At 35.2% G+C, this 14,966-nt stretch overlaps 1 protein-coding gene across 2 annotated transcripts in view; it reads left to right on the forward strand.

Moving 5' to 3' along the window:
- The window catches only part of ttc39a (tetratricopeptide repeat domain 39A), a 36,117-nt gene that overhangs the window by 5,372 nt on the left and 15,779 nt on the right, over positions 1-14,966 (forward strand). The window contains exons 1-2 of one of the 2 annotated variants that reach the window (XM_073818700.1): positions 3,153-3,446; positions 11,912-12,016. In XM_073818700.1, the coding sequence (XP_073674801.1) occupies positions 3,409-3,446; positions 11,912-12,016 (143 nt within the window). In that variant the 5' untranslated portion in view covers positions 3,153-3,408. Of the gene's footprint in view, positions 1-3,152; positions 3,447-11,911; positions 12,017-14,966 lie in introns of those variants that run through there. The other variant, XM_073818699.1, reaches the window with a different exon arrangement.

Genomic DNA, 14,966 nt, shown 5'->3' on the forward strand with positions numbered 1-14,966 from the left:
ATGAAGTCACAATTGTGAGTTATAGTCAGAATTGTGAGATATAAAGTCACAATTGACTTTTTCCACAAAATTTTGGGAAATAAAGTCACGGTTGTGAGTTATGAAGTCACAATTGTGAGTTATATTCAGAATTGTGAGATATAAAGTCACAATTGACTTTTTTCACAAAATTTTGAGAAATAAAGTCACAATTGTGAGTTATAGTCAGAATTGTGAGATATAAAGTCACAATTGACTTTTTTCACAGAATTTTGAGAAATAAAGTCACAATTGTGAGTTATAAAGTCAGAATTTTGAGTAATAAAGTCACAATTGTGAGTTATAAAGTCAGAATTTTGAGTAATAAAGTCACAATTGTGAGTTATATTCAGAATTGTGAGATATAGTCACAATTGACTTTTTTCACAGAATTTTGGGAAATAAAGTCACGGTTGTGAGTTATGAAGTCACAATTGTGAGTTATAGTCAGAATTGTGAGACATAAAGTCACAATTGACTTTTTTCACAGAATTTTGAGAAATAAAGTCAGAATTGTGAGTTATAAAGTCAGAATTGTGAGATATAGTCAATTGACTTTTTTCACAGAATTTTGGGAAATAAAGTCACAGTTGTGAGTTATGAAGTCACAATTGTGAGTTATAGTCGGAATTGTGAGATATAAAGTCACAATTGACTTTTTTCCACAAAACTTTGGGAAATAAAGTCACGGTTGTGAGTTATGAAGTCACAATTGTGAGTTATATTCAGAATTGTGAGATATAAAGTCACAATTGACTTTTTTCACAAAATTTTGGGAAATAAAGTCACGGTTGTGAGTTATGAAGTCACAATTGTGAGTTATATTCAGAATTGTGAGATATAAAGTCACAAATGTGAGTTATAAAGTCACCATTGTGAGTTATAAAGTCAGAACTGTGGGATATAAACTCGCAATTTCGAGTTATAAAGTCACAATTGTGAGTTATAGTCAGAATTGTGAGACATAAAGTCACAATTGACTTTTTTCACAGAATTTTGAGAAATAAAGTCACAATTGTGAGTTATAGTCAGAATTGTGAGATATAGTCACAATTGACTTTTTTCACAGAATGTTGAGAAATAAAGTCACGATTGTGAGTTATAGTCAGAATTGTGAGACATAAAGTCACAATTGACTTTTTTCACAGAATGTTGAGAAATAAAGTCACGATTGTGAGTTATAGTCAGAATTGTGAGATATAGTCACAATTGACTTTTTTCACAGAATTTTGGGAAATAAAGTCACAGTTGTGAGTTATGAAGTCACAATTGTGAGTTATAGTCAGAATTGTGAGATATAAAGTCACAAATGTGAGTTATAAAGTCACCATTGTGAGTTATAAAGTCAGAACTGTGGGATATAAACTCGCAATTTCGAGTTATAAAGTCACAATTGTGAGTTATAAAGTCAGAATTGTGAGATATAAAGTCACAATTGACTTTTTTCACAGAATTTTGAGAAATAAAGTCACAATTGTGAGTTATGAAGTCACAATCTGAGTTATAGTCAGAATTGTGAGATATAAAGTCATAATTGACTTTTTTGCACAAAATTTTGAGAAATAAAGTCACATTTGTGAGTTATAAAGTCAGAATTGTGAGTTATAAAGTCACAATTTACTTTTTCACAGAATTTTTAGAAATAAAGTCACAATTGCGTGTTATAAAGTCACAATTGCAAGTTATAAAGTCAGAATTGTGAGATATAAAGTCACAATTGACTTTTTTTTTACAGAATTTTGAGAAATAAAGTCACAATTGTGAGTTATAAAGTCAGAACTGTGGGATATAAATTCGCAATTGTGAGTTATTAAGTAACAATTGTGAGTTATAGTCAGAATTATGTGATATAAACTCACTATTGTGAGTCATAAAGTCAGAATTGTGAATTATAGCAAAGACTATAGAATACCCAAGACATGTCACTCGTATAGTTTTGAATGGGGAAAAATGAAGCCCCGCCTTCTTAATGAAAGAGCCAATCGTTGATTAATAAAGCGCGTCACTGCAGTTGCCGTTAGAAGTCCCGGTTGCTATAGAAACAATCTGCGCTCTTAAGACATGTACTCAGTACTGCGCATGCGCACTGGCTTATCTTGCCTGAAAAATAAACATTTTTTTAATGCTATTGGAGCACAAGGAATCATATTTATAAGGCAGTTCTTGTTGGATTTCTTTGGTGATTTAAAATATGAAATTTAATCTTAAGCTTGGTTAACAAAAAAAATTTGATGTTTCCCCTTCAAGTCAAAATTATGAAATTTTTCTGAAAATTGTGTCATATAGTTAGTAAAGTTTATTTATATTGCACATTTATCTTAGCAAGCTGACCAAAGTGCTTAACAAAATCATAGGGTTAAAACAAAGGAAAAAAGGGACTTCTGTGAGTTTATTTCACAGAATTGAGAGTTTATAACACGCAATTGTGAGTTTATATCTCACAATTCAGAATGGCGAGATGTAGACTAATTTTGATCAAATAAATACACCCTTGGTAAGCATATAAAAATTAACCCCAAACTTTTGAATAGTACTATATTTTAAATGTTGCTGTTATTTTACAGTACATATTTCACCAGTGCTGGCTTTGGTCCTAGATTTTTGCCTCCCTATCAATTTGAATTTGTTTCCTGTCTGCTGCTTTTGGTTTCCCAGCTCAGGATGTGATGCCATCAGCCAATCAGCTTTGTCATGTGTGCAAAACAGAAGCATTTCATCTTGCAATCTTTCTTTCTATAAATTCCCCTTCTCCCCAACACGCCACAGGCTATGTCGCTGATTCTGCATCTGTCCTCTATGTCTCATGATCCCCACTGTTGAGCACTGATGTACAGGCCTGTCATTGTGTTGAATGTTATTGACTGCTGTGGAGTTCAGATTGTCACTTGACTGCAGAAACGTGATGCCCACTTAAGGAGCATTTTGTGAGGTGGACTCTTAAGTAATTGTAACCGCCTCCATTGCATCATTGTCCAATCAGAGGCCAGGATGTAGTGTATAGCATGAGGGGTGATACTGAGAAGAGGAGGAGGCTGAGGTGGCGTGTGTGTGCGTGTGCGTGGTAGAAGGCGGGGAGACTGCGAGAAAGAGGCAATGAGAATATTCACTTTCTCTCTGTGTGATAGTCATCCCAATCTTATTAAGCTCTGCGTTCCTTTCCCGCTGTCCTCTCTGCAGCTTGAGTGAGTGAGAGTGTGTGTGTGTGTGTGTGTGTGTGTGTGTGTGTGTGCGAGCGTGTGTGTGTGTGTGTGTGTGTGTGTGTGTGCTGTAGCCAGAGGGAAGCTGCTGCTCTGCTGATAGGAACCAGAAGGCCTGTTCTTTCACACACTGTGAATTACTCTGCGTATCTACTCTTTCCTTTCACTGCAGTCCTTGATCTCACTGTACCAGATGAAAATGTCAGGAGAGGCAGAAACTCTATCAAATGGGTAAGAACGTCACACAGCTGAAAGCGTGTTATTGTGTGTTTAGCAGTGATTGAGGACTATTTAACTGTTCTTAACATGAGAATGCTTTTACAGCCTGCACAACCAGAAAAACAGGGGCAGTTTAGAAATATTAGACAGGTAATTGTTTTGGATGCCCTTGCTTTCAGAGCTGCTTGTGTCGTAGAATTCGTTTGTTAAAGTGTAGAGCACAGCTTTTTGTAATTGTTGTGGGAGCGTTAGTCTCTTAGCACTGGGCATGTGCATGTGTTTTAGAGTCAGCTTGTTTGTTCCAATCATTCCGGTGATGATCATCAGTAGTCAATTAGTCCTCAGGCGTCATCAGCTCTTCAGAATCGCTTAGCATCACCACAATTAGTTTGTGAGCACTGTAGGGTACAGAAAGTCCAAAGGTTCATTTTACCTCTGAACAAATCTCAGACCACTTCCTTTTGCTAGCCGGCCTCAATGTAGCATGCACTGTTCTTCATTCATTCAAATCATCCTGCTCTGATATCACATATCAGCATCAGGGAGGAAATTCACTCTGTGTTCTGCCTTTGGGGGATGAGAAATGCATAAAGCTGTTGTTGCTAATTGTGTTCTTCCATGTTTTACCGATGGAAATATAAGGTTTGCTTAGAATTTTTGGGGCTAGTTAATTCATTCTGGAGTCTAAGACTAAGTCTACTAGGTTTACATCGATTTTGAGCATTGTACTGCACAATAAGTTGGTGAAAACATGGTCAGTACTATAATATTAATTCTACAGAATCAAATTTGTCACCACTGAAACAGTAAGAATAATTTAATTAGAGGGTTATATTGACCTATTAAGATTTTGCTTACATTTACATTGTAAATATATATTTTTGCTATTTTATTTAAAAAAAAAATCAGAGGTAAATCAATACCAATTACATTTTTAACAATGTGTAATTTGTTGTATTTTGAATCCGATTTTATAAAAGGCAAAAACTTGACTGTACTGATTTCAAGCTTAAGGATTCATTAGTTTGGATATGCACTGAATCAAAAACTATCATAACATCTTGTTGATAATTCAGTATACTTTATTTTTGACAAAACATCCCATGTTTTGGTAGTGACTACACATTTTCAGTAGTGACAGTAATGCTTTGGTAGTGACCACATCACATTATAGAACTTGCTAACTAAAACATACTAAAATAAAAAAATGCATAACTGTACTAAAATTTTGTTTATCTCCCCCAAATATGAGGATTATGTGTTTCCCTTTGTCATTACCGAAACAACGATGACATGTTTTGGTTGTGAATGTTCGGTAGTGACAAATTTATGGAATAACACCCAAAAAAACAAAGATGTCACTACTGAAACTCCGCCAAATGTTTTGGTAGTGACAATTTTAGATACTTTTGAATCTAGCTCACAGATGCTACTCAGCACATGGTTAGCTAGCACAGTTGTGAACAGTGGTGCACATATAAAAACCAAATAATATGGAATAACTTCCAAAAAAGTGTGCTTAATTGCAGAAAAAAATGTGTTCAGTTATAACGCTTTTTAAAGTTACATACAGAATTTTCAGATTTTTGAACACATTTACCTTAAAATGATGGAGCCTATCTACTCACACCATACAGCTATGAGAGAGAGGGACACAGGAATATTTCCTGATCGTAAATGCAGGGGTGTAGATAAAATTGGTCTCAGCCAGTGGACTAAAACATACACTGTTTCGGTAGTGACATGAAAATGCAGGACTTTTTTTTTTTTATATACATTGTTTAATAATTTACAAAGAAAATATAAAAAATGAATGTATACACTGTAAAAAGTTTTCACCAGTTTCAACTTAAAAACTTAAGTTTAGCAGCTGCCTTAAAATTTTAAGTTAAATCAACTTATGTCATTTCAACTCACAAGTTAAATCAACTCATTTTTATTGTAATAAGTTAAAATGACTTGTAGTTATAAGCTGATTTAACTTAAAATTTTAAGGCAGCTGCTGAACTTAGGTTTTTAAGTTGAATCTGGCGAAAACTTTTTACAGTGTATACATTTTTTTTTTTACTTGACTTTTTTAAAGATTCAAACAGATACTTTGAAAAACAACAATTTAAAAAAAATACCAATATGTTGAAATTTAGGGGTTAGGGTTCAGGAGAGCCACCACCCAATTGAAAGTGCCCAATAAATGATGATTTTATATATATTAAGCTTACTAATATTATAAATATTATTGTAGTTTTCAATAGATAGTAAAGATCTAAGATTTGAATGCTTAAATGCTTTTTAAATGTGTTTTTTGGTTGTGGGAAAGCAGTTTGCACCACTTTTGTAGAATGGCCTTTATCAGTTATTGATTAATGCATTTTGATAAATTGGGCATATTTAAATTGTGTGTATTTTATTTTATTTTGATTACTTTTTTGGGCACTTTATTAACATGCACTAACATACTAGTTAGAGATGAACCAATATCTCTGCCTGATAATTGTTTCTATGATGTGCCTAAAATGACTGATAATAAAATTCTAAAGTATTTTTGTCTAAAAATAACAAATAAAACATTAAAATCTGATATCAGTCATTTACAAGTTTACAAGTAAATTTGAAAATGTGAGCATTAAATAACAGCAAAGGTAATCTAAATATAAAAACAGGAATTATCTTGGATGCATAGCATACATATACATTATCATCACTAATAGCAGTGCTGATGTAAAATGTAGATCCCTGTTTAAAATGTGCCTTTTAAATTACAGTTGACCACAAGACGATCTGCTTTTGTTTAATGTACTGTATACCACGCTGTTTCAGATCATGACTTAATGCTGATGTTTGACATTGTTTGAGAAGGTAGCCATACTCCATTAGCAGCAGGAGACAACAGCATTGAAGTCACTTGCCAGGCATTAGAAGGTGGAGAGACCTGACAGTTAAACTGATGTCTCCTTCTATAGGTCGGACAGTAGCCCAACCTATCAATCGCATTGCTTTTGGCCGAGCAGATCCCATAAAGAGCATCTGTGTTGGCCCATTGTATTGAATGCAAAGACGTGGCTCTCATTTAGTCTCACTTATTGATTTAATTTGTTTCAGTGGAGAATGGCCAAAGCCATTGTCTTTTAACATACTCTCAATTCCCAGTTCATTTGTCCCCATATAGAATCGCTCTATGAATGGTTGTTTTCAGCAGAATATTTCAGGGCGGAAGAACTGTAGGAGGTTGTTGGGTTTTATTAGATTAGGAGGCGTGCTATAATCTTAGCAGGCAGAGGTCAGGGCCATTACGAATTTCAACTCAATTTAGAAATTCATTTTAAATGGTGCTGTAATTTGAAGAATGTCTCCCTTATACAGAGAATACAATGGGCTTTGATCATGTTCGACTCTTGGGACATTTGTCTTCGCATCATGTGCCTGAAGAAACTGATTTTGTTCGCTAATAAAGGATGATAGTGTTTATGTGTATATGCTTATAAATGTTGATTTCCCATTAGTATATCATATAAATAACATGTACGCCATTACATTATTGTAAATATTTGACCATTAGACTTTTATGCACATTTAAGCAGATTTTTATTTTTCCCTGTCTGCTGCCTTTCACATCACAGCTCAAGATAGTTGCTAGGTATTGTATTTTGCTTGAAACTTACTGTAATTCAAAGTATGTTCTATATAGTATGAATGTGGGTAGTGTGAGTGAAATTTGGATGTATTACAGTTGAGGTCAAAAGTTTACATCCCATTTCAGAATCTGCAAAATGTTAATTATGAAAAACCATGCAATAAGCTTTTTGAATTTGAAGATCAGGGTAAATGTAACTTATTTTGTCTTCTGGGAAACATGTAACTATCTTCTGTAGTCTCTGAAGGGCAATACTAAATGAGACAATATTATATTTAGGCAAAATAAGAAAAATGTACAGATTCTGTTCAAAAGTTTTCACCCCCTCCGACTCTTAATGTTCAAATACACAAAAATGCTGGAAAACCAAAACATTTGTGGGACCTGAGGGACTTTTCTGAAGAACAGCAGGAAGTTTAACTGTTCAGGACAAACAAGGGACTCATGAACAACTATAACTAAACAAAAAAAAAAACACAGCTGTGGATCATTCAGGTAACCACACGGTAATTACAATCAAGGGGGTGTAAACTTTCAAAATGGGTAATTTTGATAAATTCAACTGTTATTTTCTTTTGTGGACTATATGTAAACTTCTTTTATGTGAAATATCTTATTTAGGTCAGTACTAAATAAACAATAACATGCATTTTGTATGATCACTGTTATTTTGGTAAAATAATTAACATTTTGCAGATTTCCAGAAAAAAGACCCACTGAGTATGTGATTTATTATTCTTCCATGAAGAAGAGAAAAAGGGCTGCTGCTTTACTGTTTAATTGCAAAACTCTAGAGAGTGTGGTTATGTAAGAGTTGTACAGTTTTGTCCTATTGATTGCTCTCACCCCGTTCTTGTCTATCAGTGCATCTGCAAACTGACAATTTCAGTTAATTAGCAAATGCAAGTATACAAATGTGTAAATCAATGTTTATATAGATTTATGAGCTTATGTGAGCATATGTAATATACACTGTAAAATAAGTTCAAATGTTTAAAGGTGCCATAGAATGGAAAACTGAATTTACCTTGGCATAGTTAAATAATAACACTTCAGTACATGGACATGACATACCATGAGTCTCAAACACCATCGTTTCCTCCTTCTTATATAAATCTAGTATTTGCAAAAGACCACCGAAAAATAGGTCAACTTTCCCAAGATCGTTAATAGTTACGCCCCCAATTTGCATCGCCCAATCATCACTAACGTCAGCACATCAGTTAAACAAGGCAATCCATTGAAGGGACATGGTTAGCTTAATGCTAGCGCTAGCCTGTTACATTGCAATACATAGGATTTCACTTACCACATAAACAGACGGATTACTGCGCTGATGATGGTGAATGATGGAGAAATAACTGCGCTGATGATGGCGAATGATTTACAGATCTGGAGAATCACTGACGAGCAGCTCAACTTGTGTGGAAGGAAGCACTCCCTCTGCATTGTAACTTTACACAGAGCACATGCATCACAGAAATGAGACTAAATTGTCGGCGATTCAAAACAGCAGATTCAACAAACCGCATATATAAAAGCGGCGAGAGCTCCTAATTATATATTTTTTTTTATCCATGTGTGAGTTATTGAGCTCTGTGAAACAGCCAATCAGAGCAGAACTCATTAATATTCATGAAGCTTCCAAATAAGGCAAAAACAGAGCATTTCATTCTAGGGGCAAATCCTAGGGTTGTAAATGGATCTGTAAAACCATTTCTGGAGATTTTTTGCAATTTCCTATTCCATATACCTTCTATGTAGATATTAGAGAATAATTTAAAATATTCTCTCAATGCATTCTATGGTACCTTTAAAGAATTAGTTATTAATTATAAAAATTTATTGATAATTTACTCACCCCATGTCATCCAAGATGTTCATGTCTTTCTTTCTTCATTTGCAAAGAAATTGTTTTTTGAGGCCAACAGGTTGAAGGTCCAAATTGCAGTTTCAATGCAGTTTCAAAGGGCAGTCCCAGCCGAGGAATAAGGGTCTTATCTAGTTAAATGATCTGTCATTTTCTAAAAAAAAAAAAAATATTTTTTATTACATTTTTAACCACAAATGCTTGTCTTGCACCCGCTGAACCTCGTGCATTACGTAGTCATGTTTGAAAGGATGTAGATGGAAGTACCGATGCAGTGTTTACAAAGTGAATATGCAGAGAAAGTCAAACACCCTTTACCAAAGAAGGTTAAACAACGATGTTGGACGATTTTCAAATTGGAGGAGAAAATGAGATGGAGTTTCAAAAGTTAGTACTCTAACTTTTTGAACCATCACAATGTGATTACACAATGTGTCAAGTTACGCTTGCGCATCTCAAAGCTAGTGCAAGAAGAGCATTAAAAAGTATATAAATTTAAATTTAAAAAAAAAAGGCTAATCATTTCGCTAGATAAGACCCTTACTCCAGGGCTGGGATCGTGTAGAGCCCTTTGAAGCTGCATTGAAACTGCAATTTGGACCTTCAACCCATTTGCCACCATTGAAGTCCACTATATAGAGAAAAATCTGGGAATGTTTTCCTCAAAAACCTTAATTTCTTTTCGGCTGAAGAAAGGGGATGAGTAAAATATCAGGAAATTTTTATTCTGAAAGTGAACTAATCCAAGTTGGCAGGTCTGAGCCGCAGCATTATCTAGTTAAGAGACAGAAGTTACTGCATCATATACCTGCAATATGATACTATAGGGATTCTAGGAAACATAAGCACTCTGTCAGTGTATTGTTTTTATGTATAAATCAATAGATATTTGCTTCCCTAGACTTTCTCTTCTCACTCTTCTCATTATTATTACATACTTTCCTCTTCACATTCACAGTGTTTTTTCATTTGACACTACACATACTCACTCACCTGTGCCTCAGTGTGTTTGAAGGTGACATCTGCTTCACTGCTCTTGTATCTAAATTGAGACACTCTTGGGGGATTCTCTGCAGCAGAGAGCTGTGACTTCACACTCACACAGAACAGGCTTTTAGGGGGCAGTGTGAGATTTTCAGCAGATGCTCAGAAAGACCAGCTGAGTGAGCCTGTCTGCTGTCCAACATGACACCTGATCACTACTTCCGTGAGCTACTTCACAAGCTGTTGTGTTGCCTCAGAGTATAATGGCCCTGTCCCAAATGGCATTCTTTAGACCTAACCAGAAAAATAATCAGTACACCTGACCCTGAACCACAAAACCACAGGTAGCACGGGTACATTTGTAGCAATGGCCAAAAATACACTGCATGGGTCAAAATTATAGATTTTTTTTATATGCCAAAAATCATTATGATATTAAGTAAAGATCATGTTCCATGAAGATATTTTGTAAATTTCCTAGTGTAAATATATCAAAACTTAATTTTTGATTTGTAATATGCATTGCGAAGAACTTAATTTTAAAGGTCATTTTCTCAATATTTAGATTTTTTTTGCACCCTCAGATTCCAGATTTTCAAATGGTTGTATCTCGACCAAATATTATCCTGTCCTAACAACCATTCATCAATTGAAAGCTTATTTATTTAGCTTTCAGATGATGTAAAAATCATGTTTTTGAAAATGTAGATAAGATGTTTTCTTTTTTTAGAGAATTAAAGGAGTAGTTCACTTTCAAAACAGAAATTTACAGATAATGTACTCACCCCCTTGTCATCCAAGATGTTCATGTCTTTCTTTCTTCAGTCGTAAGGAAATTATGTTTTTTAAGGAAAACATTTCAGGATTTCTCTCCATATAGTGGACTTCTATGGTGCCCCCGAGTTTGAACTTCCAAAATGCAGTTTCCAAGGGCTCCAAACGATCACAGGTGAGAAAAGAAGGGTCTTATCTAGCAAAACGATCGGTTATTTTCTAAAAAAAAATTACAATTTATATACTTTTTAACCTCAAATGCTCGTATTGTCTAGCTCTGTGTGTACTCTGTGTAGAGATTAAAAAGTATATAAATTGTAAATGTTTTTGAAAATAACCGATCGTTTCGCTAGATAAGACCCCTTTTCCTTGGCTGGGATCATTTACAGCCCTTTGAAGCTGTATTTTAATTGCATTTTGGAAGTTCAAACTCGGGGGCACCATAGAAGTCCATTATATGGAGAGAAATCCTGAAATGTTTACCTCAAAAAACATAATTTCTTTATGACTGAAGAAAGTAAGACATGAACATCTTGGATAACAAGGGGTGAGTACATCTGTAAATTTTTGTTGTAAAAGTGAACTACTCTTTTAAGCATAATATCCTCTGCAGTGAATGGGTGCCGTCAGAATGACAATTCAAAAAGTTGATGAAAACAAAATTCAAAAGTATTTTTAAGAAATAAATCCATAATTTAGGTGTTTTAACTTTTGTTAACCATTGCATTTGGTCAAAATACCAGTCTATAATGCATACTAACTCTTCTTCCACTGGAAAAAGTCCATTCCCACAATCCACCGACAAATTTTTTTAAAGCAATTTTGGACTTGGTGCTTGATCTGTGCATATTTCTCTCCTGATTCAGATGCGATAGTCTTTTCAGTGGAGAAAGCAATGTTATGCATAGAGGACTATATTTAGCCAGAAGTAACAGTTTGTAGTCAAATTGTCTTAATGATGAATTTATTTATTATAAACTTCACAAGATTACTTTTTAAACAGCTGTTTGGACTCTCATTTTGACGGCACCCATTCATTGCAGATGATCCATTGGTGATGTAATGCTAAGTTTCTTTAAACCTGTTCCAATGAAGAAACAAACTCATCTATATCTTGAATTGAAAATTTTCATTGTTGGTTGAACTATTCCTTTAAGGCAGGGGCTTTTGTTGATGATAAGTTATTTTAAGCTTTTATTCTTTCTGTATGTGTATTAGGTCGGACAGATCTGACCTGTCAGTGGCTCTTCAAGACTGCATGGCGGCACTGGATCTGTTTCTGCGAAATGAATTTGATGAGGCTTTGACCAGACTAAAGAGCAGGTAAGACTGCCTGGGTGTTTCATAATAAGAGTGTGACCTTCTGTGCTTTACATTTATGGAACTTCAGACCTCAGAACACAATGAGACTCTTTTTTTTTTTTTTTACTTCCTCCTTGTGTGTTTGGGTGTGAGGCAGAGAAACCTTGGATTGTACTGTTTCATAATCAGTTTGAATCACTGTTTATAATCCCTTTTGTATCTAATGAAGTGTTTAAGTTGTTTTGTATCTTATCCACAAGCACATACGCAAGTGCATAATCTACTAATATACGTTGAGTTGTTCTTATACGTAATTTCGTGAGGCGAGTCTTCATCCACAATAATTGGGTGTTTCTCAGGTAAATCTCACATAACCCAAAACCTACTGAATCAGTTCAGTTCTCTGGAGATTCATCTCTAGGTCTTTTCTTCTTCTCACACCACACCATGTTTTCATATGTATGCCGTGTCTTACAGCATCTCGCATTTCTGCCTTCCTCGCTACTCACAATGTTGACTGGGTGTGTGCCTTTGTGTATTATAAACTATATAATTATTCAGTTCAATTTGTAATCTTTGCCATCTTTCCATCTTTGTCCCCTGTGTCACACCACTTGTCTTGGGTTGCATTCAGGATCCAAAATGAACTTTAAGCCACACCTTGCAATGGTGATTTTATTTTATTTTATTTTGACCGTTAAGAGTCAGAATATCATTTTTACAATTAAAAACCATAGGCCAACTTACCAGAGGCAATATTTACTCTCATAAGTGTTTATTTTTGGACACCGCTGCTAAATAGTTCTGTTTCATCTGTCAGTCTGGATATCAGGTCAGATAATAGTTTGACACATTTGCAGTGCAAAAGTATTCATACCCCCCTTTTTTCATGTTTTGTTATGTTGCTGCCTTATGTTAAACTGCTTTAAATTACTTTTTCCCACATCAATCTACACTCCATACACCATAATGACAATAATTAAACAAAAACTGAAATAAGTACATTACATAAGTATTCATACCCTTAACTTAGTATTTAGCTGTAGCACCTTTATAGCCTCAATTCTTTTTTTAGGTATGATGTGACAAGCTTTGCTCATCAGCATTTGGAAATTATCTGCCATTTTCTCCTCATCGACTCTCAAGCTCTGTCAGGTTGCATGGGGGTAGACACACATTTTTAGGTTTCTCCAGAAATATTTGATTGGGTTCAGGCCCAGGCCCAGGCATTCCCAGAGTTGTCTATAAACCAATTTTTGAAGGTGAACCTTCTGCCTACTAGCCTGAATGATCCCGATTTTCATAAAGGCTGTCTCAATATTTTGGTGCACTGAGCTTTTCTTCTACTCTGACGAGTCCCTCAGTCCCTGCCGCTGAAAAACACCCCCACAGCACGAGGCTGCTACCAGCACACTTTACTTTTGAGATGTTACTCTTAGGTAATGAGCAGTACCCAGTTTCCTTGAAACATGATGCTTGGAATTGAGGTTCATCAGACCACAGAATATTTTTTCTTACAGTCTGAGGGTCCTTTAGTTTTTTTTTTTTTTTTTGCAAATTCACGTGTCTTGTTTTTTTATGTGTCTTCATTGAGGAGATGATTGAGTTTGGCCACACCGCCATAAAGCCCAGATAGGTGGAGTGTTGCAGTGATGTTTGTCCTTCTGTAGGTCTCTCCTATCTCCACATATGATCATGGAGCTCAACTAGAGTGACCATCAGGTTCTTGGTCACCATTCTAACCAAGGTCCTTCTCTATGAATTGCTCAGTTTGGCCAAGAGACCAGCTCTAGGAAGAGTTGTGGTTGTTTCAAACTACTTCCATTAAGGGTAATGGAGGCTAGATGCTACTGTGAACCCTTAATGCAGCAGATTTTTTTCTGAACTCTTCCCAAGATGTGTGGCTTGATCTAATCCTGTTTCTGAGCTCTACAGGCAGTTTTTTGTACCTCAGGGCTTGGTTTTTGCTCTGATATGCATTTTTAGCTGTTAAGTGTTAACCCTTTTATTAAGATATGTGTGCCTTTACAAATCATGATCATTTAAATTAATTTGCCACAGGTTAACTTCATTCGAAGTGTAGTAACATCTACAAGCAATATGAATGTTGCTGAGCTAAATGTTATCGAGTGTCCCAGATAAGGGTATGAATACTTATGCATTGGAAACATTTTGTGTTTTATTTTGAATAAATTCGCAAAGATGTTAAAAAACAGTTATTTGCTTTGCCATTATGGTGTAGAAGTGTAGATTATTGTGGAAAAAAGTAATTTAAAACAGTTTAACATAAGTCAGCGACATAAAATGTGAAAAAATAAATAAAGGCACTGTCTGTACAATTTAACACACGTAATACATAAACATAAACACGCTGTTCAGCAAGTTACTGATTTGACAATCAGAGGATCTCACTAAACATTCTGCTGATCAGTGTTTGAACTTGCCAATAGTGAAGTCACAGTTTTGTGATTTACCTAATAGGTTTGTTTTAGTCGTGTCCCACCCCATTCCAGCCAGCAGGGCAGGGCCGCTTACAGGCATGGAGCTAATGAAAGGTACATGTGTGAGAGAGAAAGTTACAAACAGAGGCAGAACGAGAGACTGACTCGAAAGTAGAACTATCAGACTCCATGTCTGTACAGGTTCAGAGTTTAAAAACAACTCTAATAGTAGAGATGATCCTCCTGCAATCACACAATGGACTATTCCTTAAACAGAAGTATTTAGTAGGTTTCTTACCACTTGTTTTAAATCATATTTCCTGACCTGAAAGGCTGAGGGACCTCATAACTAAAATAAGTATAAACAGAAAACATAATTAGCACTCCAAATAGAGCTGACAGTTGTGTGAAAGTGGCTTCTGTCTTTCCTTCTACACTTCTTTACTTGGTGGTGTGTTTTGCAGGACATCTGATTTGACAGGATGATTACCAATTATGCATACATATTGGTTAGAAGTTATGGAAAACAG

Source organism: Garra rufa, chromosome 15 (assembly GCF_049309525.1).
Source record: "Garra rufa chromosome 15, GarRuf1.0, whole genome shotgun sequence".
Lineage (NCBI taxonomy): Eukaryota > Metazoa > Chordata > Actinopteri > Cypriniformes > Cyprinidae > Garra > Garra rufa.